Raw genomic sequence first — 27,245 nt, forward strand, 5'->3', positions numbered from 1 at the left:
CTGTTATGTTTTTGTCTGTGCATGAGTGAATGGGCAAAAGGAAAAAATGAATGAATTATAAGGGATGATAAACGCTTCTAAATCGATGGTGCTACAGTTCGACAGAAGAAAAAAGACAGCAGTGAGCTGACTCATATGTTCTCACTGAGAACTATCAAAAAAAAACAAGTAGACAGAACTTATGTATGGCAATAGTGACTGTTTTATTCATACATTAGCAACAAGATTGCTCCTTTCCTTCTCCTTTCTTTCTACCTGTAAATAATATATAAGGCAGGTGTGTTGGGAGTGATATACATGGTAATTCATGCCATGCACGTATACAGATGTCTTCAGCAAGACGAGCAACGGCAACGCCAGTGGTTTCAATGCTCAGGCCATTGCATTCACTGCATATGTTTGGGACTGTGCATGAATGAATGGGCAAATGAGAATGCAATGAATTATAAAGAATTGCAAATGGCTCTAAATGAGAATAGGCAGTCGCACATTTATTCACAAAAAGGAGAACTGTGTAAGCCCACTCGTATGTTCCAGCATCATCTGAGCACCATCATAATAAGAGTAGACACGCTTTATTGTGGTGGTGTTATTTTATTTGTACTCTGGCAGCAAGAGGAGATCTTTATTTCATTCTCCGTTACCTTTTTTTTTACTTCCTTCCTTACTTTTACTGTCAGTTAATGTAAGATAAAAGGGGGAAATTGTTCTTATTTGAGTTCTTTGAATTTTCAGTTTCAAGTTTGGATAAAATCTCTGTCAGTTCAGTTTGTCTAATATTTTTCCTTTATGATGGCATATTGTGTGTGTGTGGGGGGGGGGGGGGATTGGGTTTATCTAGGCACAAACCCTGCTGGAACACAAAACCACCAACTGCACGGCAAAACAAGACAAGAGTGCGCTCTTTCATCAGCATATAAATGATTATATGTTTCTAAGCACAAATGACAACCTTAAAAACATGGCCAGGGACTGCAGATGAAGATTTGCCCATGGCTTACTCTGCTACAATAAACATAGAAATAAACAAAATTCTGAAAAAAAGCAAAATGATAAAAACACAATCCATGCCGCATATTCTACAGTCATCTCAGAGGAAGAGTACTTGAAGTTTCAGGTTAGAACAGTCAGTAAAAAACACAGTGCATCTGCTTCCTCCTCTCGCACGTCCTCTCTCACTCTCAATTCAATTTCATGCAATTTCATAGCACAGGAAAGTGCAATAAACAATATGAACAGTAATATAACAATATGAATGTTAATATAAGATTAAGATTTCAATATTAGTGCATATCTTGTGTATGAGTGTGTGGAGGCGTGGATTGCCCTCTGGTTGTAACTCGTTTTTACATACTGTGCAACAGACATGAGGTCTGTCGCTTTCGCTAAGGATTATTTCTAGTTTTCAGTAGTTATTAAACTGTTAAAATCTGTTAATATTGATATGAGGACTTTATTTCTTTCATTATCGCCACTGCTGTGATGAAAGCAGTGGGATCTTTAATAAAAAAAAAACTTGTTACATTAAAAAAAGAAAGTAAGATAAGATTTTTCTAAACCATAGCCCTTTGCTCACATTTCTTATTTCTTATTTTTTTACATTAATTCATGAGGCTAGAACACATGTAAGCGCAAGAAACTTGAACAATACTGTCTCCTATTTCTTTTTGCTCTTTCTTGTCTCCTTTGCTGCTGTTCCTGACTGAAGCTTGAGGTCTGCGGCGGTTTTGTGATGAATAGTGTTGCGGGCTGAATTACGAGCGGTCGGGTTCACAGGCTGGGCCTCCTGTAACAGGCCATGGATAAATCCTGCATTTCTCAGTATTATGGTCTCATAGAAAACTGGAGAGAAATGGAATCTTATGTGGATGCACCTGACAACCTCTACATCATTCATCCCCACTTCTACCATCCCTCACTCCTTCACCTGACCACACACTGCGAAAGATGACTCAGCATGTAGCGTGTCGGTGTGTGAAGAAGACTATTTTAATGTGGCAAATCTGTGTGTATTTATGTGGGCAGGCACAAGACTCGTAGCACATTTGCATCAGTGGGCTGCTTCTTCATGATGATTAATATCCTGACTTGAAGGACAAAGCTAAAGAGGTTAAAGCTGCAGCGACGCTTGCGGTGCAAATAACAACTTTGTTGTTTAACCGCCGATTTCAACCCACCCTTTAATCATGGATCGCTATTATAAGTCATTACCCTCTGATATTCAGCAGACTGCAGCTGCTTGTGATGAATTGACTTTCTGGTGTTTCCACTTTCATGCAGCCAGCTCATGCATGCATCTTATTTATATCACATCTTCCTACATATTTTATAATGTGTGGGAAAGAGTGGATACAATTGTATTTTAAAGTGTGTGCTGCTTGTAAGAGATGAAGATGGGGCACAAAGCACCTATTTTTTGTTAATTTTTTGAGCTACTTATTTTCTTATGCTGATGTGTACAATATGGAACATTAATAAACCATTTAAAAATTATTGATTGTTGTAAATGTGTTATGGAAGGCAAGAAGTCATTTTTATAAACGTTTCTATGCAGTACTATAGGTGTATATTAAAAATAGTATCACACTGAGCTTACAGTAAACATTCTATCTATCAATGATGTTTTTGGTATTATTAATTTTCTAAGCAGAATGCATGTTAACCATTATATTTTAATTATTGATTTCAATCAACGACATATAGCGATGGTAGCAACCTGTCATGCACAGTCCTGCTCTTTCTTTTTCCCCAGAAAATGCTGTTCAGAATCTTGCAGTACTCAAAGACATGTTAGCCTGTTAATTGCACAGTAGGTACACTCACCTACCTGTTGGGTCTACCTGCCCCTGCCTTGTCCATCTTGCTGTGATTTCTGTAGGACCCAATTTTCTTATGTATTCCATTAAAAATAAGAAAACTAATTTTCTTTTCTTTTCATTTTTTGCCCTGCCACAACACATTTTATTTGGTGTTGTAGTAAAACAGCTTACAGAGCAGCATGTACAGTGTAGCTGACAGTCAGCAGGATATAATGCAGAAGGGAAGCGCTGTCCTTGGTGCTGAAAAACCACAGACCACCTGACACACTGTGGCCTTACACACACCGCTGATGCTGTCTGTGGTGCTGGACAGTAGCACGTTTCTAAAAGGTTTTTTTATTGCCTGTATGCGAGTAGACAATGTACAATAAAGTTTTATGCATGCTCCTTGTGGATATTTTTATAGCTTTTACTCTACTCTATTTTTGCCACTCTGCAGTCTTGTTAGTCAAATGCCCCTGCGCACCTTACTATCCAGGCTAGAGGTCCCACATGCACAGCTTAAAAGAAGTTTTGATTATTTGTTTAAAGCTTGTGTTTGATGAAATATATTTTTTCTCAGTGTGTGTGGCAATAAACATAATGTCTTGCTTTTCCTTTTTCATTACGTTTACTGATCTCACTCAATATTTCTCTTTTGGGTGTTTGTGTACCTGTGTCAACTGCGTGTATATTTGACATCCTGTCCTTGGTGTGCGTGTGTGTGCATTTGTGTGTTTGTATACATACAGATTGGCAGAAATGGAGAGCCAGAATTGTTCATTCTTCACGGATAGTCTGTCTCCTGATGAAAGCCTGTGAGTATGCCACCACCCCCACCCTACAAACCCTGTCGTTACAAGCACAGCCTTTCACAGGGATTATGTGTGCGTTTTGTGTGTACACTCTTTTCTCGCGATGCTTCGACTGTCTCTGCGTTTGTTTGTGTGCACAGACTTGTACATGTATGTTCAGCTCTTTGGGTAAAATTGGGTAACCGCATAAATAGTCAGCCACATAATGAAAATGACCCACAGCAAGCAGTGTGCACACACTTTCTATTCATCATACACATGCCCGCTGCGATTAAGGTCTGTGGCTGTGTGTAGATACACAAAGCGTATGTGTGAGTGCCTGCAGAAGCTGGCTGAGTGGCTGGCAGTGGCGGGGTTACAGCAGTGAGAGGAATAAGGATGTTTGATGTGAATGAGGCAGCCAGTCCTCATTGTGGAAAGCTGAGAAAGTGCCACATGGAGAGAGTGGTTAGGGTTGTTTGAGATCATGATTTTCTGTGTGTCCATGTCTTATTTTGTTGACATCGCTGTGGGCTGTCAGCCATTTCCTCCTTCTCTGAGATGGTTCTGCTTTAAAGTTAAGGTTGTAGCTTTGCCACATACACACTTTAGAGGTCTGTGTAATGTGTGTGAGTGCAGTGTGAAGTGTGCTTATTGTACCTTTCCACATGTGTTTTGTGTTAGTCTGCTCTCAGAGAGTGATGTGACTGATGATACATTAAGAGCTTGTTTTAAACTCAGAGAGAAGTAAAAGACTTGGAAGCCAAAAACTTTTCAGTACTGATATTTCTGCTTATCAAACCTGCGTTCATTGTCTTTGTTGCTATGTGCATGCATCTAGTGTGTTGCTTGGATGGAGCTGTGTCACACAAATGTATATACATGCATATAGTTTTTGCATCTACACTCTGTCTCTGGATTATTCTGTGCCTGTGTGTTTGTATGCATGGCATTTCACTTCTTCCCCTTATGTGCAGCTGTGTTGCTTCCAGCTTTTGTGCCCTTGTATCTTCTTGTTCTTATTCTGCACACCCGTCCTTCTGTCTGTCAATGCTTCATTTTTTTTTTTTTACTTTTTTCCTGCTGCACGGCTCTGTGCTATCGGTGCTTCCAGCTGGTGTGTGCTTGGCATCCTGCTGTTTACTGTCCTGAACCACCGTTCCTGCATGCTGTATATATTAATCGCAGTTTAATGTTGTCAGGTAACAGGCATGCAAGTCAACTAAGCCCAAGCACATATGAGTTGGGTCATTTAGACCCACATTGTCTCATCAATGCACCTGAAGGTTAAGTATCAGAGTAACTCAGCTCAGGCGTCATGTCTTTCCTTGATATGAATGCCTCTCATTTAACTTTGGCTGTACAAAGTGGTTTGCCTGGGCAATAGCATTATTGCAACATAAACTGACAACAACACATATCCATTTATCGTTTAATAGCCCTAGGTATGTTATCATAGATTTGAACATTACGTTTTTGTTCCAGTGTCAATAAAATGTTATTGGACATTAATATCTGAGCAATATATTGTGCAGCTTAAGATGTACCTTCCATTTTTAATAAATGTGAGTAGGTGTTAAATGGTCTGGTGAGCAAGTTTTATTGCAGAACATTTAATGTTTGGACTGGGAACCTGGCACACTGCTCCAAGCTGCTGTATCCTGTCTGGTTTCATTGTGTCTCGTCCTGTTATGCCTTCCTGTCTTGCTTGCCTTGCTTTGCTTTGGCCTGTCTGCTCTCCCATGCTCTTGGTTCTGCTTTGTGCTGCTGGTGGCTGTGTGCTGGTGGCTCAGTGTGCTGTCTCCTGTGTGGGGGACTCAGGGATGAAGATCAGTACCTCCTGCGTCACTCCAGCCCAGCCCTGGACCATGACTCACCCTGTGGACAGCACATGCTGCTGGCACATTTGGAACACCAGGATAAGGAGCAGCTCCAGTGCACCCTGGCCCGCCTGGAGAACGAGAACAGGTCTGTAGCCAGGAAATAAAGCTGTTAGAACTTTCTCGTCATTCTTTAGAATTCATGTGTTTTCAAGCACAATAAATCCTCCAGAATCCCATCTTTTAGACATATTTCAACACCAGTTGCATCACATCCAAACACGGAATTTTAAACATTTGAAACGGTGTTTGATCTGATTTGCTTTTAGATATGAGTTTTAGATAAGTTTGGCTTAACGTTCAGTGTTTATAAGTAAAGCTCCCCAGAAGCATTTTACACAAGTATGTTTGCGTGTTTATTTAGAGGTATTACACTCGGTTCAGTATGTCTGCTGTCATTTGCAAACCTCCTGCAGTGAATAAACACATTCATACTCTAAATCCTTTGAACTGCCTGAAGAAAACGAAAAAAAGCAGCATTTTCTGTGCGCATACCTGAGCGTTAAGCTTGTAAAACCGCATATTGGTAACATGGAACCACTCATATGTCAACCTTCAGTTTGTCCTGCACAAGAAAAACAAAGAGTCTATTATGAATTGTTTGGCTTTAAGTGTAAAACATATCTAAAACACAAGATGTTAATGCTTTTGAATTAGATTTTAGTTACTACAGGGGCAGATATTTTCCATAAATGAAGCAAATTAATTATTCCTTTCCACTTAATTGGTTACCAGAGGCATCCTTTAGTTGAATGACTCATATGAATACATTTCCCTTGTCCTCAGTTTGGTTGTGACCTTTCTAGACACACAGCAAAACACAGCTACACACACACTTGTGCCCTTTGGGTGTCTGAAACCTTGACCTAGTTCAGTTTTTGTGTCTCTTGTTATAGTGTGCTCTGTTGTCCTTATTAATGACTAAAGTGGTTGCTTTAGCTTATTTTATAGGCTGTTTAGTGGTTTTTCTGATGCTTATAACAGAACAATAAATTAGCAAAAAAAATTAAGAACTTATTTTAGGTCTCTTTAACCCAAAAAAACCCCAACCTTTTTTTAGCTTTATAAAGAGATGGACATGTGCTTGTATCTAATATAATATAGAATTTACCTGAAATTTTATGATTTTTAATGTAGTGGTACAACCACCTATATTCAAGAACCATCACTTAAATGATCAATTCAGTTCAGTTCAGTTCTGTTTTATTTATATAGTGCCAAAAGTAAAGACCCTACAAGAATACAAAGGAAAACAGAAAAACCCAAGCACTTCCCACTGGCGATAGTGGGAAGAAAAAACATCCTTTTTAACAGGAAGATTTAATATGTATGAAAACATGAATTTCATTAAATGACTGTGAATCAGTTTTTGAAAAAAAAAATACAAAATTGCATTTACATGTAATTCAGTGATAGCCTGTAAAATATGAAATATGTTTCATATACCTTATCTGGGTATATGAATGCCATGGCGAGCTGCTCAACCTCTGACCATCCACCATTCATTAGAACAGCTACCCTGACTTTCTGGTTTTTGTTTTTATTTTATGTATTTATTACATTTTCTTTTCCAAAGAGATAGTTACAGATAATTCTGCAATTAAATAGACCAGTATGTTGTGACGATCATTTTCCAGCAGCCAAATCAATTAACAATGCATCACAAGTCTATAAACAGTTTTAATAGCGAATCACCACACAAAGCCACTGAATATTCACAGCACCATACAAATATGTGATATGAAAGGCTTCTATTAAAAATGAAGATTGCACTCCATGTGGTTAGTCATCAATAATACATTAGGATCCTGCAGTACTGATTGTTTAATGTGTTGGTATTTAGTAAATCATTCAAATGATTTGTCTCATAAATACAAATGTCAGGTTATAATGCGTTTCTGTTTGTGTCAGTATAATTCTCTAAGTTGATGTTTTGCTTGCTGCACCAACAAATTGCCTTGACTGTTCTCCTCCATCTGTTGGTCCTCAGGGTGCTGCAGAGCGAGTACAGGCGGCTTAAGTGGAAACACGAAGAGGCGGCATCAGTTCCCATGTTGACTGAGGCTGGAGAAGGAGGTCTCGGTTCACCTACAGCGGAAGGGCAGCAGGACGAGGAGCTCTTGGCTGAAGCACGGGTCCTCCGGCAACACAAGACTCGCCTGGAGACCCGTATGCAGATCCTGGAGGACCACAACAAACAGCTCGAGTCCCAGCTGCGCCGGCTCAGGGAGCTACTGCTACAGGTCAGCGGTACACCTCTGAGGGAGACCTGGAAAGGACATGAACAGTTCCTACAATGGATTTTATTTATTTAAAAACAATACTTGTATGTTTTTATGTGTACTTCTAAGTCTACCAACTAGGTTTTACAGGCAAATACTTTAGGTGCAGATCTTTAAAAAAAAAATTATATTAGACAAAGATTATCGCTGTAAATGTAAAATAAATTAATTTAGAAAAAAAGCTATTCAAACCTACCAGGCCACACGTGAAAAACAAATTGCCCTCCTTAAATCAAGAATTAATTGTGATTAACCACATTTTTTGGAAAGCTGCGCTCAGTTGAACTATAGCCACGCCCAGGTCTCATTACTGACAGACCTGTTGAATCACAAAAAGCTTAAACAGAATCTGTCTAACAGACTGAAGTGAAGATCTTTGGGAACATATTCTGTGTGCTGATGAGACAAAAGCTGAATTTTGTGGAAGGCCCGGGAATTCTGTTCTCTACCAGAAAATCCCAGAAGAGAATGTCCTGCCAGCTCAAGTTCAGTTGGGTTATGTAGCAGGATAATAATCAGAAACACACTAACAAGTCCACATCTGAATGGTTAAAAAAGAAAAATTGAAGGTTTTGGAGTGGACTTGTCAAATTCCCAACTTAAATCAGACTAAGATGTTTGGCATGATCTCAAACAGGCCGTTCATGCTTGAAAATCCTCCAGCGTGTGTGAATTAAAACAAATCTGCAAAGATGAGTGGTTTGCAGCGATGTGAAAGACTCATTGCCAGGTATCACCAGCACTTGATTGCAGTTCTTGCTGCCAAGAGTGGCACAACCAGTTATTAGGTTTAGGGGACAATTAGGTAGGTTTGGATATTTTGGATAGAGGACAAATATTTTGGCACAGCACTGTATAGTTCTTGCAGATTTCTGTAGCTGCAGTTTAAAAAAAGGGGCACAGAGGGAAATTTAACCTCACCAGTTTTCAATATTTGTATTCCTCACAGACAGCACAGATAGCAAAGTTCTTGAAATACACTTATAAAAGTACAAAAAGGCACACAGTGTTCATTTAAAAGAAGGAATGGGAGTACAAAGAAGTACAGTATGGAAGGAGTTAAGAAAGAGGATAAGCCTTAATACACTCTGGAGCATCATATAAAAGGATTTACTGCGGTGTAAAGGAAAGGTGTGGCAAAGAGATAGGCGAGTGGGAGCTGACACTCACAGTTACTGGTTACTATAATGGCAATGTGTAAATTGTTGTTAGTGGGAGTATCTAAACTGCACACTCAGGCCACAGAATAAAGAGAAAATGAAGGGAATAAATGACAGTAGGAGAAAGAACAAGAACGGGATCTGCATCTTCAGGTTAAAGAGAGCAAGAGGCACATATTCCTGGGTTAAAAACATAAAGGGAGGGAAAAAAGCTATTTGAATTCTTTTCTCTGTGGACCTATATCACAGTTTCATTTCCTCAGAAAATAAAATCTGTAGAATCTGCAGTCTGTAGTCTCTAGAAGTATATGTATGAATCCCTCCCAGTCTCTACAGAGACTCCTGTTTTGCAGCAGCTACTGGACTTACTCACCTCTGGAGTATTGCCACAGTGTTGCTAAAAACAATACGAACCATGGGAATGTTGCATATAAGATCTTCGAAAGTTACACTATCCCCCTTTGATTCTGAATTGAGGCATCCATTGTGGTGTCAGTCTGTTTTCTGCAATGCTTGTCTGTGCAGTGCAACTCCCTTTGGCTTTTACCTACCTATCAAAGCACAAATCACAGTAACCTGATGAACAGCTGTTGGGCAAAATTGCCTTTTTAAATATTTTTTCTCTGAGTTCTCATTTGAGGACTGCCGGCTGCCATTAAACATCACATTCATTGCTATCTGAAAGGCAAAATGACTCTGATGTCTGAAATATGATAGATATGAGGGGTTATTTAGAAAGAATGGTAATAAGTCTCTCCCAAAAGCAGCCCAAAGATGATTCAGAGGCCAATGGATCAGAACCATCAACCCTGTCTTCTCCTGTGTCTGGAGGAGGACACCATGGGGAGCCAGCTAGCAGAGAGACTACAGACACTGAAGCAGCAGGTCAGTGGCATGCAGCCAGGCTAAGATGAGGGCTTGACATATGCATGCATGCTAAATGTAAAACCTTATCTTTTCACTGAGAAGTAACATTTTCTGTGGCGGCTTGAATCCGTGTGTGTGTGTGTGTGTGTGTGTGTGTGTGTGTGTGTGTGTGTGTGTGTGTGTGTGTGTGTGTGTGTGTGTGTGTGGCAGGAGATGATTTGGAGCATGAGCAGGACACGGTGCTGCAGCTCCAGGAGGTCATTGAGCAGCTGAGAAACGTCTTCCCTTCAGAACCTGGTGAGTTTGTTTCGGCTACATGGATCTTTGCTGCTGTAGCACTCCACACTTCAGAGACAGCTTCTTTGCTCCCCCCATGGCCCTTGGGACCATGAGAGATGGAGAGGAGAGCAAATATGTACTAGTGTGGATCGATAGAAGGGGAGGGGGTAGGGATGGAAAGATGAGAGGCAGAGAGGAGAAGTAAGATAAGAGGGCGACTGCAGCAGAGAAAGACAGAGCGTGTCACTGTCACACACTTTGTCACAGTGCCCCACTGCATTTAAAATGCAATTTGCTGGGCAATCCAAAGCCTGCAATTTGAACAAAGAAAGGGATTATAATAATTATAGCCTTCTTAGTTATAACCAAGAACATTTCCTTGGTCCTTTGCATGTGCTCCTAAACTTGTTAACCCTTTTCTTTTCTTTAAATTCTCTTTTATATCCTAATTTCAGGCACCACATCACACATCTAACCCTGAGTGTGCCTGGAGGAGCAAAAAGAAAGCCTGAAAGAACGCCTGATGGCAGAGGGAGGAGCTCTATGCAGCTGAGGTCAGGCCACAGTACACCAGGCCATGTGACCACTGCAGCGGCAATGATACTTAGAGCTAACCCTCTACTGGAATTTTGTGCACTAAAAGCCTTTTTCATGCAAACTGCTAAAGGCTCACGCTGATGTCCTTTTGGCCAGGCTGTGCTTCATAGCTTCAGTGGCGCAGCCTGACACCATGTTAACGAGCCAAAGGAAACTAATGTTAGCAGCAGGTCAGGGAGAGACTAAAGTGATGGAAAATGCCCAGCCAAGACACTGTGTTTACCAGTATTTGTGTAGTCATTCAGAGGTGGGAAGCTTTATATCAGTCTGCAGCACAAATCAGACCTTCCGTGAAAAGAACCTCAAAAAAATGCAAAAAGGGAAAAGGAAGGACATCCATTGTTTCTATCAAAATGCCTGTATCTTCAGTGTGTGTTCCCCCCCCTCCTGAATGTGTTGTCATGGTTGTTATTTTTGTATTTTGAAACAAGGAGGTGAGCTAAAGCTTAACCGTGTAAGCTAGATCAGGGCTGGGCTGACTACATTTTATGTGGCTGCGTGGTGCAGACTGTCAAGGAGCTGACAGCACCCACAATGGGCTTATTTACTTTTTCAGAATGACACATTATCAGTTAAATCCATGACTTATTTGAGACAGCCAAAGTGCCCGCTAGCACAGCGCCTCTGTATGCACACACTGTGTTCCTCTAATCCTGTCTCACTGCTTGTCGCACTCATTGCTTGCCTCTCCTAAGTGAGCCCTTTACACCCATAGAGCACTAACTGCACTCAGTGTATGTGCACACACGTATGCTGCTACACACGCACCCCTATTTGCAATAGCCCCCACGCATCCACCCACATTATGCACAAATAACCAAATGGCTCCCTGCATGATCGATAACATGTGCTGTGATGTATCGCCAGAAATACACCATAGGCCAATTTCATAAAAATGGAGATCTATTTCATCTTGAAGGATATAAACAAGTTCTCAGTGGTAAGCCAATTTGTTTTGTGAATGGGATTGTGTTTTGTTTAGGAAATGTCTGCTGATAAATATCAGCATGCATGCCACTGCTCTGAGATCTTAGGGTTCTCCTGCTATGTGCAGACAGAAGGAAGGAGCTCCTAAAAGTTAAAGCTCCCCCACCCCTCGATATGCTAATTCCAAAAACTACAGGGGGGGTATAAGGCACACCAAGATAACTCAGTCCCACACCAGCTCCGTTCTTAATAATCCCTTCATTCCATGTAGATTTGAAAAGAACAGTAGCTACTGACTCTGCATGTGTCATTTCCCCTCATGTTAATGCATACTTAATTGCTTTTAGATTTACAAAAGGATGTGTCGTTGATATAGTTTCACCCTCATCGTATCAAGCTCATAGGGTGCATTTTGTTCTAAACATAGCACAGTCAATTAATGCCTTAAAACCGAGCTGAATCCATAAAAGACAAGAGTTAGTCTTTCTCCACGTTTTCTTTCTTTTTTCATTATGCTTTAAATTCAGGGAAGGAGGTTGCGTCAGGAGTGTGTTTGTGCACTAGTGTCTGTCAGTCCCGGACAGACCTGTGGTTGATTGGAAGTGACAGCTGGAATGGAAAAGTGTGGATCACAGCATGTGAGCATCCATAGGGTGAAACCGGTTAAATAAGGCTTGTATGAGTGAACCCATGGTGCCGGGTATGCTTGGAGGGAGTAAAGATCTAAGAGACAAGAGAGGAAAGGCATAAAAAAAACAATCCATTTATTGCTTGAGGGCTGGTGGGAGAGATCCACTTTGATGTGCCTGCCACAGCAAAATCTCCAGAAGCAGGACTAAAGTTTGCCTGAAACAATGAAGCTGTGGTTCTGTGTGTTTCTCCGTACTCAAACCACCCCATTCTCATATACATTGAAGAATCCATGCTAAACTTTAAAAATATCATTCTGACCCCACATACATGAGTTTAAAACCCATGTGCTGCATTCATTATGGGATCTTCCTCCAGGCACATAGCACTCACATTTGACACCATCCTCCTCAGCACTCGTTGCCTGTTAGTTTTGATACCGTTGCTAGGGAACTGCCCCCAAGGACAAAGCTCCACAGGTTTGCAAGTTGGAAACGTGATGTGCCATTCATAATACAAATGCTAATAGCCTTAAGGGAAGCAAGAGAGGCCCTTGGTTCCCAAACACAGCTCTCCTTTTCTTCACGTCCACCTCCACTGAAGCCTGCCACTGTTAAGCTGCTGAAGATAGTCATTACTATTTGTTGAACCCATCTCTGCATCAGCACTGCTTGAGAATTTGTTTTGTTAAAGCTCTCGCAACTCAGAACAAAGAGCAGCTGCACAGCTCGAGGGAGAAAAAAAAAAGCCATGACAAGCGATGTTTATTCATAGACATTTATCTATTGGTATTTACACATCTCATTACACAGTGATGATTATCCATTGCTCTCAGTTGCTCCATACGTTTCTATGTGGGTACACAAGATGATGGCGCAGTGACAGGTTGTGAAAAAGAAGGGGAGACAACCCCCCCAGTAGGACTGCACATCAACAGTTGTCATGTTTATTTTAACACCATATAGTGGCGAAAGAATGACACAAACATATACGCACATAGACTAGGTAGTTATACTACAGGGTTACATTGCAATTCACAGTTTGTCCCAACATTTCACTCTGCTGCTGCTCGACACCGCCATCCAAATAAATGATGATGCGTGACTGTGTGATCATCTGAGGTCTCATCCGTGTGCACATTTCTTTACTCCTAGTGGCTTCCTGTTTTGCCCCACACACACTAACACACACTGCTCCCTGTGGCATGACTGAAGCCGGGTGAAAAAAGGTTCTCTACATAAGCCGGAGTCACCCCCAGAGGACACCGCTATCACTGCTCAGACTTCTGTTACTGCATGTAGCTTGCCAACATGCTCCACGGGCCCTGTCATTAATCTGCCGCCTCAGTGTCAGACCCTCCCTCCTGTGTTTACCAACACACATCTAAATATGTAACAAGGACACATGCGCTTGTATGTCACGCAACATATATAAGTTTGTTACTCTAACACACTCGGTTTTTTTTCTGATGAAATGAGGTTTCTTTTCTTCTTTGTGTGTTCTTTTAAATCACCATTAATATACCTCATTAATCATAATGTTTGACTTCTTTAACACTTTTGATTTCCTGTTTTATTGTCCAGAACTCAAAACACTTCTTTTCGTCTTTTCTCTGGAGTTTTTAATCTGTATTTAAAAAAAAAGGGTTTCTGAAGAAAGGCTTTTTACTGTAATAACAAGTGGGTTACTGGCTGCTTTCTACTCTTTGTGTACAGAAATAAAAGTTTGTATTTGGCAAACTCCTTGTCTGCTCGTGTTATTGTTTTTTTTTGTTTATTTCATGTGACTGTAGTTATCCCTTTGAGATTTGAATAATGAAAGTTAACTCAGAATGGTGCCAAATACAGGCTGTTTTATATTAATTTTTCTTTTTGTGTTTATATTTGGATTTGTGTATGTCCCATTGTGAGGCTTGTGTGCTTGTCATTTTTTTTCTGACTCTGTTATTCAGTCTGCCCTCGACTTCTACCTTAAACCTTTGCTTCAGCGCAGAAAAAACGGCTCATTGGTCTATTCTGATGCAGTGCCACCCTTTTCTGTTTTAGCCCTGTTGGCTTTGTTCCCTGAGTTTGTTCTCTTTGGCTGTGGTGCAGCACTTGATTGACATTTTACCTTCTTTCTCGCCTTATCGCGCACTGATCTCTTGCTCGCTGCATTATCTTTGCCGGAGCTGGCGGGCGCAGGATCTCTATCTTTATCTATTGCTTGATTATCTGGTACACCCAGCCCAGCTTCATGAACCACGGCCTTCTCTATACTTTCATTATCTAACCCCTCTCCACTCGCTCTCCCACGCTCTGGCTCTTTATTACCCTGCTCTGCTTTCACATCTGGATTTTTCCCTGTTTCTGCACCATCCACCCCCTCTGTCTCGACAGGGGTGCATTTCTCTGAGCTTTCCATCTCCTGGCTCTTAGTGTCTTCAGTCTTCTTATCTACATTAATATCTGCTTTAGCTTTTCCTTCTGTGGCTTTTGGAGGAAATTTGACGTTCTTCTTTCTGGCTGCACTCGTGGGCTTGGTCCCACCAGGCCCCCACTTCTCCTGTGTTGTATCCCAGTAAGTCTTGTTCTGACTGGCATGCATAGAACGCATGCTCTGGCCCAGCTTCCTCAGTTCCTGCTGCACAAAGGGTTTAAACTTCTGGTCCAGTTTCTCCACCGTATCAAAGTCTCTTCGAGCTTCATCCTCATTGCACAAAGCAGCATGAGCCCGAGCCCTCTGGTACACTGCCTTGAAATTACCTATTGAGAAAAGAGAGCGAATAAGTATAAATGGCAATACTATTGACTCGTAAACACCACAAGAGGCAACAGGAGGTAAGAATGATTGGTAGGCCGGCAAAAGTAAAACTGGAAAGCCGTAAAAGTTGAAGATAAAATGAATACCACAGGAGTTAACTACACTGAATGCCAGCGGTGAGACAGGAGATGTAGTAGGAGGTGAACGCACGAGAGGAGTAAATAAACGGGAAAGAAACGCATAAAACAACCTTTTCAGATCGCCCTAACTGTTAATAATTCATCATAGCACAAACAAAAAGAAAACAATGAATTCATTTTTGACTGTGATCTCCATGGGTGGGAGCTGAGGGAACAAAAGATAGACACAGCTTTGCGGTTGTGAATGTTTGCTTTCTTCTTTCCCTGGTAAACACAAAGATCAAGGCTTGTTGCACTGTGAAGGCGAGTGTTTGCTGAGGGCTGGCAGGAGAACTTGACATTTTTTAGCTTAAAAATGATAGGTTTTTTGGGGTTGTTTTTTTTTTTTCTGTACGCACTAAACCGGGGTATATTTATATACTCAAGTATCTATTTCTATACCAAACTCAATTTTCACTCTAATATTACCTTTGTGTTTCTTCAGCAGCTTGGTGTTGAGCTCCACAACTTGCTGGTATTGTTTTAGCTCCAGCATGCACTGGCTGAAATTAAGAGTCAAAGGAAGACGCACTTTCTCCAGCGAATCCCAGTCCTCACCCTGTTGATCCACCTGCAGAGAAAAGAGAGTGGACATGAAAGCCGGGTAGGTGGGAGGGTGAGGGCAAAGGAGGTGGTAGTGATAGATGGCGAGAGAAATGTTGAAAAGATGAAACAAAGGTAGGGGCAAATATATAAAGCGTTGGGAGGCACGACGAAAAAGCTCGGATGTGGAAAATGATACCGGGAGGAGGCAGAGGAATTTAGAATGAGGAGAAATAAAGATGGAAGTGGGTGGGTTGAGGACAGCGGAGAGTTTGTTGTGTGTGAAAGGCATGAGGGAGTTAGACACAGAGGTGTGGCAGAAAGGAGAGTTTAAGAAAGAGAAAAGAAGAGCAGGCAAGCAGTGTGACAGTGATATCTCTGTGGATAGCTGTTATTTTCAGAGCACTTTCTCTGCTCTTCACTTTGCCAGCGTACCTACAATGCCACAGCTGCTCTTCAGTAAAAAAGCAACAATGACAGATGATTAGTTTACAAGCCACAGTGAGTCGCGGTCCTTTAGCAAGACTACTCTCTGGCATGTTCGACTATTCATCACACTGAGTGGATTGAACCGGTGGCTGTTAATGTGGTATGTCCATCTGGGTACTGTCATCGCAACAAAAAGCTCTATTTTACATTCAATTGCCTGGAAAAGACAACACAATTACTTGAACGCTTTTACAACCCTCACTTAATCACCAATTACTTACTTTATTTTGAAGGCAGTCCACATATTCTATAGCCTCCTTGAACTTTCCAGAAGCTTCTTGAAAGTGGTTCTCTTTAATGAGGAAATTTCCCTCATTCTGCAGCAACATGACCAGTCGTAACATCTGCTGCCAGTCCTTGCCTTCTGTTTTATTGCAAGTGTTTAAATTCACTGCTTCTTCTTTGGTAACTGTTCCCTCAGTCAGTGCAACCTTATTTTCCCCGAGGTTCTCTTTGTGAACTTCTGCATATTCAGGGGGAGATTCTTCGGAACCACCTCCCACTTTATCATTTGCCGCTGTTGTCACACTTTCGAGATGTTCTTGTTTTCCCTCTTCTATCTCTCCTGTCTGCTTCTCCTCCTCCTCATCATTCCTCTCTGCCTCCCCCACTTCTTTTGCGTTTTCATTTTTCTCTAGCTTGTTCCAGTATTGCTCCTTCTCCTCCCAATATTTCTCCTTCATGCGCTCCGACAGGGCCTTCAGCTCTCGATGGATGAGGGACGCCAAAGTGATGTCAAGCTGAGCCACCATGTTGAAGTCTCTCCGGGCCTCCTTTTCATTCCACACAGCAGTGTGGGCTTTGGCTCTTTTGTAGTAGCCTTTGACACAGTCTACGAAACAGAAAAGGCAAGAAACAACAACACAGTGAAATAATAACTGCAAAAAAACGTAAATCAATCTGATATGCACGTTGAAGCACAGGTGGTTATTTATAAGCTTTTAGGACAGAGAGTAGGTGTGACCTGTTAGTTCTCATCTAAACTAAATCTGCAAAACTCTAATAAACCCTAAAAAAAAATAATTCTGGAAAGCTTATTTGCTTTCCAGAGTTGAATGAGATATGGTGCAACTAATGAAAAGCTGAAGCTACATCTAGTGGGTTAGCTGAGCTTCATACAAAGACTAGAAACAGAGAAAAACAGCAAGCTTGGCTCTGCCCCATCCACTTCTACAGCTCACTAACAACCCCATTGTGTATTTGTGAGAAAAAAGACTAAAAAATGTAGTTTTATTAGATCAAACAACCAAAATACAGCGCATTAATTAGGTAGCTTTAGAAATGACTGTGGAGTGACCTTTGAATCGAGTCAGGCTAAATGTTTCCCCCTTATTAGAGTGTTTGTGCTAAACTAGCTGGCTGTACGTTTTATTTAAAGAACCTCGTCTATGAAAATCATATTTTTGAAAGTCAGTATGGCTTCCCCAGAACTGCAGTGTTCCAATGACAAACTCAAAAACAGAGATTCAGAATGTACTGCGCATTTGCTGCTCATCCTTTGCACCCTTGTAAGTTGTTCTTTTTATAACACTAATAGTTTTAACATTTGATACTTATATGTTAAACTTCTCTTTCAGTCTTTTTCAGAGTGTCATGCTCCATGTGAGGCTGACCTTGTGTAATTTACGAAATGCTTCAATCTTGTGTGTTGAGGCAGTGTTTCATAAATAGCAAACAGCGGAATCCAATCTTGGTGGGTCTAAGAGTTTGGTAGCGTGAAAGCTAATGTTGTCAGTGTAGACTTATTTCATTTAAGCTCAGTGTAGCTGCTGCTGTGCAGCATTGCCATGTTAGGAGGATGTCAAGATGCTGAAAATTGTTGTACTTTAGGGGAAAATAATCATCCACGTAATATCTAAAAGGACAAATAGGCATGGAAGTGTAAACACAGGCCTGTTATTTTACTCTCCTTTGATATTCTCTAGACTGAGTACACCTAAAAAGCTCAGACTTACAAAGCATCATTATGAGACCTTACTATAAGTGCACTAAAAGCTTCCCAGCGAGTATTAAATTGCCTAAATTATTTGTTTTGTTTAGTTTTTAAAACCTAGCACCTAGTCTTTGTTTTCTATGCTTGAGGGTGTGTGTGTGTGTGTGTGTGTGTGTGTGTGTGTGTGTGTGTGTGTGTGTGTGTGTGTGTGTGTGTGTGTGTGTGTGTGTGTGTGTGTGTGTGTGTGTGTGTGTGTTTTCCAGGAATTTTTCTCTCCCCTGACCCCTCTCCTGCTTTACAAATTGAACACTGGGTTTTTCCTCCTGTGCTTAACAAAACACTCAGTTTTGAAGTTTGGACCACCACTGTGCACAGGGAGTGTGCAGGGGGCAGATGGAGGTAGTAGTAGCTGATGGAGGAGGCAGGAAAGAATTTGCATATTCACAGATCTACACATATTAAATGAGACAAAGGTGTTGAGTTACAGCTAAGCCAAATCAAGGCATAACAGTGTTTTTTGTTTTGTTTTTTCATGCGAAATAAGATGAACAGAGATGGGTTTTGTTTTTTTTCAAGCATTTAATTAAAGACCACAATTTGAATAACTGCATTTCCCAAATTGGAAAGTGCAGACATGTGGAAACACCATGCGAACACATTGCAATGCCCCTGTTTGTGTTTAGTTTAGATAGACACATATAATTGAATTTTCCTGTTTCTCTGCATTTAATTTCCCTCTACGCTAAATCTTCGTTCAGCCAGCAGTTAAACAGATTTCACTGTCGCCTCTGGCAAAGCAGAGACAGTGCAGTGATCCTTTTCTAAAGAACAAATGGGTTGAAGGGATGAATCAGCAGCCGAGTGGCTGACAGGAACTCATGCAGACAACGTGATACTGATGACAGGAGGAACAACAACAGCACGAAGAATGCAAGCAGAGTGGTGAGCAAAAGGAGACGGAAGTGTGAAATGAAACTAAGACACAGCTAGAAAAGGACTGGAGAAATGAAACTGAGGACAATAAGAGAGGAGAAGAGTAGAAGAAGGTGTATCAATGCTTGTGTGGGGGCTACATGCTTCTAAGCTTCATAAAGAGCCCTGCAGCTTTGTGACAAGTGCTCAAACTGGGTCGGGAAGCCCAGAAAATCCTGCCCACCATATCCATGCTAAACTTTTGTGCTCAGTTTACACATCTCCTTCTATTGCCCCACATAGTGTTGTGTTTGCATCATTTCAAAAGACATTACATTGCATACACTACTTTCCAAAAGACTTACAGTATCTTTTCCTTACAACCTAGTCTTCTCCTTACACCATGAGTACTTTTTTTGTCCTTAAAGGAAAGGTAAGTCACCATAATGTGATAAACAGATTTATAGCCCCACATCACAAATAATGCAAAAGTCAAATACACAACACTGGGGAAGTGGAAACCCCAGACTGGGGAGAAGAGAGTAAAATAAAGACTGCCTCAACATGGGCATAATTCATGAGGCTCTGAAGTGAAGGCTGTGCCAGCATAAGAGGCTCCTCTAGGATTTTGAGCAGCCATGGGTATGACACTGCAATTCCCGGGACTGCTGCAGCTTTAAAATTGTCATTAACAAGAAACAGTTGCAACATGCAGTAAAACCAGTGCAGGCATCAGATTCTCACCTGGCAGCTTTTTACAAGATTTTGAAATGACTGTTTTTGTTAAGCCTGAATCGAGAGGTGCAAATTAAACTGATAATGATGACGGTTATAAAGAGTGAATTGATATTATCCCAACTTAGTTTATGAGACTAAAAAAATAACACCAGGAGGGATCTATGTGAAGGCCATCTGGGTTTCCTTCAGATTTAAAATTCATGCATCAGAGTGGCATCAATCTTCCTCTGTCTTGTCAAGAAAGCAAATAGCCAAATGTATCAAAATGTCAAAATTCCTATAAGTCAGTTACAAACGAAAATGTTAATTATTTCTAGAAAAGTCAAGAATACAATAATGCGTGCAGTTATGTCGATGTTATAGGACATTCTCGAGGATATTCTGGTCAAGCTTGCTCTGAATCACTTTGCATGAATGACACTTAGACTTGCAGGTAGAATTTTTATAAAGAAAACAAACCTCTTCACTGACATGTATACGCAAAAACAGCTCTAAAGTCTTAAAAATAGAAAAAGATTTCTGTCAAATGTAAGATTTCTTTATTTTTACAGCTCTGGAAAGAATAAAAGATTTGGAATCATTTTAAATAGTAATGGCTCTCATGCGTAAATTATGCTAGCCCAGCTAACAAAGGCTGATGATAGCAAGAATTGGAGCTTATCCCTCCCCCTTTCAAAGTTTGGGCACAGCAGTACCCTGGAGGTTAGAGAACTATGAGCATATGGTATCATTGCTGGTTCAAATCTCTGGAGGGAAAGAGTGAATAACAGCCGTGCACTGCTGAACTACTTCTGTGCACAGGATTAAGCTTGCTGATGCAACCGTGCAAATGTGAATCTAGGTGACAGGAAATATATAAAAGTGTGCCCTGTTGATTCTCCTGAAAAAAGTCAAATTAAAGATGTTTCTTAACCAGAAATGATGAGAATAATCAGAATAAACCCTCACAATTCTTCTTTCTCCAGCATGTTTCTTTACCTTTGTGTTTCTGCAGCAGCTCATCCATGTGCTCTATGACTTCATAGTACTCCTCCAGCTCCAGCATACACTGGCAGTAGTTCAGCTCCAGGGGGACAATCATTCGACCTAGGTTAATGTAGTCTATATCACCTGGCATCTCCTACACAAGAATGCAGATTTAAAAGAAAAACAACATGTTCATTCAACACTTGCTTAGTAGTTATACGGTGCACATGAAAAGTATTCTCAGTTCTCCACTTGTTCCACATTTTGTCATGTTACAGCCTTATTCAAAAATCAATTGAATTTATTTCTCACCTAAAAATTCTACACACAATAACTCATAACGACAAAGGGAAAACCTTTACTTGAAATTCTTGCAAGTTTATTAAAAATAAAAAACAAAAATACAAAATGCACATAAGTATTCACAGCCTTTGCTCAATACTTTGTTGAAGCACCTTTGGCAGCAGATACAGCCTCAGGTCCTGTTGAGTAGCTTGACACTCCTCTTTTTGGGTAGTTCTTCCCTGCAGGATCTCTCAAGCTCCATCAGGTTGGATGGGGAACATCACTGAACAGTCATTTTCAGCTCTCTGAGAGATTGTCACGGTGTTTCTAGTTTTCTTATGTTCTCGTTTTACTATTGTTTAGTTTCGTTCTTCCTGGTTTAATCATTTGTATTTCTGTTGTGTGTTGTTGTTCATTTAGTCTGTTCTCATTTGTGCCTCCCTGCGTAGTCTATCGTGTATGTTTAGTTCTGTCTCCGTGGTCATTCTTCTTCCATGTTTATCAGTTTGTTACTCTTGTCTCTGTGCTCCGGGTTCGTGCTTCCCTTACGTTTCCCCAGTTAGTCATGTCTCAGTGTCAAGTCTGTGTCTGTGAGTGTCTCTTGTTTTGCTGTTTTAATAATTATAAGAATTCAGTACATTTAATTATCATTTTTACTTTACCAAGCGTTTAAGGCCAGCTATCTGTAAGCCACAACATGAAACCTTCAAATATGTCTAAAACTGTTGTGTGTTCACTTTAACATAACTTTTCTTCTCCCTAGAGCATTGCGCTATCCTCACACCCCACCACCCACCTTCTCTGCTCTTATCTAAGACAGGTCTCCTTTTTTTTTCTGCTGCCTGCCTCCCACCCGGCTGCATGTAATCAGGGACACCATGAAGCAGAGCAAAACAGGAAAACAGGAATGTCCCACTGGAAAAGAAGGAGCTGCATGTCCCAAAAACCCCAAATCCTGAAGAGACCTCAGAATTCACAAGCTTCCCCAGTACTCATTTTGCATGCCCCTCCCCACACAAACACACAGACAGATTCACACAAACAACACACACACCCTGCCTACATCCCACCTTTCTTCCAACCGCTCTTCACTCACCCTAGACTGGACAGTTTTTAGCAGCAGGACAGCTTCTTTGTACTTGCTGGCAGCATCTCTGTATTTCTTCTGTTGGACCAGAGCATTGCCCTGCATGTGGAGAACTGGCACTGTCTGCAGCTTTTCATCCTTTTCCATCATCCACGACTCTCTGTGGTAGGACATGGGGTCTCCTACCTGCATAGGAGAAGAAGATAAATGATGCAAGTGAATTTTAAACAGGTACTAAGCATGCGTGATAAATTTGTCTATTTTATTACAGTTATTTAAAGCTACAGTTAGTAGTTATTTCAGTCCACCAATAGCAATAATAATTGTTTAACTTTAAACTTTGCTTATATACTTTCAATTTGTGATAATGAAACTTTTACTTAGGTAAAGGATCCATTTTTGGAGACTGAAGAAGTCATTTTGATGAGTTGCAAAACATTTCTCCCACTGAAACGCTAGGTCCAGATAAATAGAATCAACTTTTTGGAATTTCTTTACTTGGATCATTGAGCATGCATCAAGACATTTCATAAAGTATCTACATTTTTCCACTGCTGAAGATTTGTCAGCTGATGTGAAACAGAAATAATGTTAATGCACTGCCAGCAATACTGGACTCGCTAATTAGTCTCAAGCTTGTTTGGGAAAATATAATATTTCAAAGCTGAATGTTTTAGACAGAGAGGCACTTTAGTCAGTGCTGTCAGTAAATTTTAGAAAAGCGTAAGCTGGTGTAGCGTAAGCTAAAAAGTGGGAGAAGCTGTTCATTCTCTTCTTCCGCTATTCACTGTCACTGTCACAGATGCTTACCTGCAGCAGCTCCATAATAAATATGAGCGGCTGAGGAGTCCGCATCAGCTCATCCAGCTCCGGGAAACCCGTGGAGTGATAGTGGAACAGGTTTCCCATTCCGCACATGTGTCTCTGACCCTCCAGAGGGTCTTTCCCTTGAGCGATCAGTCTCATTCCCTTGGACACAATGGGGTACAAGCCTGTGTGCTGTGAAATTAGCACATCAACAAAATCATGCACGCAACATCTAGAATAAAACACAGAAGCACTTAATCATGCTAACCCTCTGGTTCTGGCAGCCCGTGCCAATCAGCCGTACAAGAAAAAACACAAGAAGTCGCACAATTTTACTTGCAAATTACATTTTCCTCCAGAAGGAAAAACAGAAAAAAATTGCACAAAGAGATTGCTTTGTTTATGTTTATATTACTGAGCATGTTGGAGGCTACAGAACGTTGATTCATGTGCATTATAATGAGGAGTAAAAGCTTCCCTTTCCCAGTCATGAACACTTATTACATCCTCTCAGGGGCCGGATATCTCAGAATGTGTGCGTGCGGTTTGTAATCCAACTCACAATGGCATCACACCAGAACTCAGCCACCTCTCCAACACGCATGGACGTCAACAGGGTCTCCCAGACTTCCATCTTAAACATCTTTCCGACAAAGATCTCTGCCGGTCTGCCAGCTAGTCGGCTGTCATCAATGACTGTCCTCTCGAAGTTGTCCAACAGTGTCTGGAAGTGGAAAACCAGCTTGGAAAGTGGGAACAGGGAGAGTACAAGAGATTAATGGCACAAACTACAGTCAGTGGAGACTTCACTAGACATATAAAGTGGCCACTGATTTTTCAACAAAATATTTAATATACAGTGTGGTGAAAAACATTTAGCCCTTCCCTGATTTCTTAGCTTTTTGCATTTTTGTAACATTTGCATATTTCATGAAAAATCAAGTTGTTTACAAAACAAGACAAAGATAAGCTGCTTGAGTATAAAATACAGTTTTGATGATGATTTTATTTATTAAAGGGGTAAAAGCTATCTAAACTTAACTGGGTGGAAAATTAATTGTCCTTTCTTGTTAAATCAGGAATTAGTTCCAATTAACTTTTTTTTTCCACTTTCACACCCAGCCTGACTGCTGCCTTTTGAATTGAGAAATAGAAGCAATCTGACAAAGTAAAAAAGTCGAAAAGAGCCCAAAAACGTAAGAACAGACGAAAAACAAAGTCCCTGACATCTAAGTCATTTCTAACGCTTTGAGACTCCACAATGGGAGCCATTATCCACAAATAGAGAAAACTTGGAACAGAGGTGAACCTTTAAGCAGTGGCCAGCCTACAGAAATTACTTCAAGAGCATCAACTAATCCAGGAGCTCATAAAAGAACCCAGAACAACATCTGAAGGACTGCAGGCCTCACTTGCCACAGTTAAAGTGTTCATGATTCAACAATAAGAAAGACGGGGGAACAATGGCATCCATGGGAGAGTTTCAAGGTGAAAACCATTGCTGACCAGAAAGAACACGAAGGGTCGTCTCACCATTTGCTATAAAACTTCTTAACTGAAGACATCCTGAAGACTTTTATAAATATATTATGTCCCATTGCACCTGGATGACTTGCTGTAATTCATTGAACCATACATTTTTTTCTCTTTCAGAAAATCTTAAAGGAGAATGTCCAGCCATCATTTTGTCCCAAGCAAACATGGGTTATCCAGCAGGACAATGAGGAATTCCACCTCTGAATGGCTCAATAACAACAATATGAAGGTTTTTGAGAGGCCATAAGTTAACGTAAGTTGAACTGAAGCCCACCAGCAGTAAAAGTAGACCTGCAAGGAGGTGCAGGGTTTGCACACGTAAGGGATTGCGCAGTGAGACAAAAATGTGGTGCAAGTCTTGTTGTGTTTCACTGCCAGCCATTTGAAAATGGCTGGCAGTGAATGAGTTAAGACATAAATCCATACTTTGAGATGACCTCAGAACACCTCTAATGTGGCTGAATTACAACAGTTCTGCAAAGAAGAGTGGGACAGAAATTCTCCACAGAGATATGAAAGACTCATTGCCAGTTGTCACAAACGCTTGGTTACAATTCTTGCTGCCAACCAATTTCTAGTTTTAGGGGGCAATTACTTTTCCACATAAGCCTAGGTTTGGATACGTTTTTTCTCTTGACAAACTGAATCATCATTTAAAAACAATATTAAAATTAATTTGACCACCTGAAACATGTAAATGTGACAAATATGTAAAAATTATATATATATCAGAAATACGTTTTCACAGCACTATACAGAAATAATAATTTTAAAAAATATCTTTGTCTGCAAATACTTACATCACCACCTAAATCTTGAAAGTTTTCTTAAATAATTTCCTGCAGTCAATATAAAGGATCTACCACATCTTCTCAAAGCCTATTGATTGTCCTTTTCTAGTGAATGTTAATTTGTTCCATTGATTGCAAGCTTTAAAAGCCCATTAAATCAGTGGCTAAAACAAAAATAGTTTTGAATTACAACAAGAAAACTAAAAAGCCCCCTTTGTCATTTCCAAATAAAAACAAAATCCAATTTAACTTGAAAATTATTTTCTTGTATATTTTGTAAATATAATTTACAGTAAGTACTTTTAAACTGAATGACATACATGATATATTTCAGACATCATCTGTTTGCGTGCATCTAAGAGTCGTCAAGGTTTTAGCATCACCCTGACTTAAAAATAATGTTGGATCTGTGTAACCTTATTTATAGCCTGACAGATTGCGTGTAATCGCAACAGTCTGATAACTGTGTGAACAAATGGGAATCACCTCACTGGGGAGGGAACGCACACATCCACACACGCGCGCACAGGTAAATGGAAATTCATGCTGGCATTGTCATGGAAAATATTTGTCACAGTGTCCAGGCTCGGTGCCATATGGCTGGATGTGACTAGGAAGGGAAAAAGTCGGAATCCAGCAGATCAGTGGAAGCACAGAAACAAAGATACAGTGCCAAAAAACATGTTGCAATTTGGTTGACCAAATGTTTGCTCTGTGTGCATGAGCCAGATACAGAATAAATTTTCTAACTTCATGAATAATTCAACAGAATCTAATTGAAGTGGGCATTGCAACACACAGCTAAAAATAGACACCCAAGATAGAAATCCCCCCCCCCCGTGGAACATGAATTACTCCACAATGGTTATTATTGTACACACAACCAGTGTCATCAACACTGCGTGATAACCTACCCTAACGATTAGGTTATCACGTTAACTGCAATTTAGAATACCTTTGTCCCAGGTGGAAAGTGAGGCAACGGTCCACTGCCTCCTGCCAGAATTTTCTTCCTGACACCTGGATAGTTGAGAAGGTATGTCTCCTCCATTGCCACGCTGGGAAACAGAAAAGTGTGTTTTCGAAATGTCTTTCTCCCTCTAGCTGTGTTCTTTTGACTTTCTGATTAGCCTAGTGGCAAGAGTCTTGGCTAGTTTGCTGCTCTCTGACAGATGGTAGGATTAGACAGGGTTTGGAGATGGCCACTTTAATCTGAGGAGCTAATCCCTTGCCTACTCCGGTGATTGGTGGGGGCAATCCCTGTTGGAAGGAGAAGGGAGAGGCGGGGATGACCGCTGAATCATGTGGATGAGAAAGGCCGAGATCGGTCTGGAACAAGTAAAGATCATTCTGGAGGAAGAGTGCTCTGATGACGCAGTGATGTCCTAAAGATGCAGCTGTCCCTCAGCTGGGAGGCAGAGGGTGTAGAGAGAGCATCCTTCCAACTAAATCTGGCCTTAGGCTCCAAAGTATTTAAATACTTTTATTGTTAATCAAACTTTTTTTTTTAGATTAGATTGTTCTGCTACTTTTATTTATATTTATATTTAACTTCATTATCATTTATTTATCTGGGCAAAAGTCTAATTGAGATCAAAATCTCTTTGCCAAGAGAGACCATGAGAGCACAGGAAATTACAACCAGTACAACACATAAACATGTAACAAAGAAACAAATACAATATTTTGCACAGACAAGTGCAAAATATTGCACTTGTCTGTGCAATATTCTGTTCTAAATTTGGGGACAAACGTTTTTATATTACTGTAAGAGTGTATGACGTATTGGTTGAGGTTGAGGTTTTTACACATATAGAAACGCAGATAAGAAGGCACCAGTCCAAGCAGAGATTTATAGATAAAAGCCAACCAATGGGAAAGTCTGCAGATATAAAGAGATGGCTATTTAGTTGCCCCGGTGTGGGCGATTGTGGCTCAAGAGTTGGGAGTTCGCCTTGTAATTGGAAGGTTGCCGGTTCGAGCCCCGGCTTGGACAGTCTCAGTCGTTGTGTCCTTGGGCAAG

At 40.7% G+C, this 27,245-nt stretch overlaps 2 protein-coding genes across 6 annotated transcripts in view; one reads left to right on the plus strand and one right to left on the minus strand.

The window, feature by feature from the left end:
• drp2 (dystrophin related protein 2) overlaps positions 1–14,477 on the plus strand; it is a 179,802-nt gene extending 165,325 nt beyond the window's left edge. For 2 of the 4 annotated variants that reach the window (XM_086302079.1, XM_086302087.1), the window contains 6 exons: positions 3,551–3,616; positions 5,414–5,560; positions 7,463–7,715; positions 9,679–9,799; positions 9,992–10,078; positions 10,516–14,477. In XM_086302079.1, the coding sequence (XP_086158205.1) occupies positions 3,551–3,616; positions 5,414–5,560; positions 7,463–7,715; positions 9,679–9,799; positions 9,992–10,078; positions 10,516–10,535 (694 nt within the window). In that variant the 3' untranslated portion in view covers positions 10,536–14,477. Of the gene's footprint in view, positions 1–3,550; positions 3,617–4,433; positions 4,467–5,413; positions 5,561–7,462; positions 7,716–9,678; positions 9,800–9,991; positions 10,079–10,515 lie in introns of all 4 variants that reach the window. The other 2 variants (XM_086302105.1, XM_086302096.1) reach the window with 2 other exon arrangements.
• LOC147337224 (uncharacterized) lies at positions 12,878–26,384 on the minus strand. Of its 2 annotated transcripts, none has more exons than XM_086302126.1 (8): positions 26,178–26,384; positions 23,458–23,619; positions 22,899–23,087; positions 22,098–22,274; positions 20,729–20,870; positions 16,389–16,999; positions 15,565–15,706; positions 12,878–14,958 (listed from the first exon to the last, which is right to left on the minus strand). In XM_086302126.1, the coding sequence occupies exons 1-8, from the start codon at positions 26,271–26,273 to the stop codon at positions 14,225–14,227; spliced, it is 2,253 nt and encodes a 750-aa protein (XP_086158252.1). In that variant the 5' UTR covers positions 26,274–26,384; the 3' UTR covers positions 12,878–14,224. The 2 variants fall into 2 exon arrangements, with proteins under 2 accessions (XP_086158252.1, XP_086158245.1); XM_086302119.1 differs by having other exon boundaries at positions 12,879–14,958; positions 23,458–23,637.
• Positions 26,385–27,245: the final 861 nt, after the last annotated feature.

The sequence above is a fragment of the Aulonocara sp. 'chitande type north' Nkhata Bay genome, linkage group LG2, assembly GCF_057382095.1.
Source record: "Aulonocara sp. 'chitande type north' Nkhata Bay isolate Kocher_YH1m ecotype deep benthic linkage group LG2, A_spYH_male_GT1.1, whole genome shotgun sequence".
Lineage (NCBI taxonomy): Eukaryota > Metazoa > Chordata > Actinopteri > Cichliformes > Cichlidae > Aulonocara > Aulonocara sp. 'chitande type north' Nkhata Bay.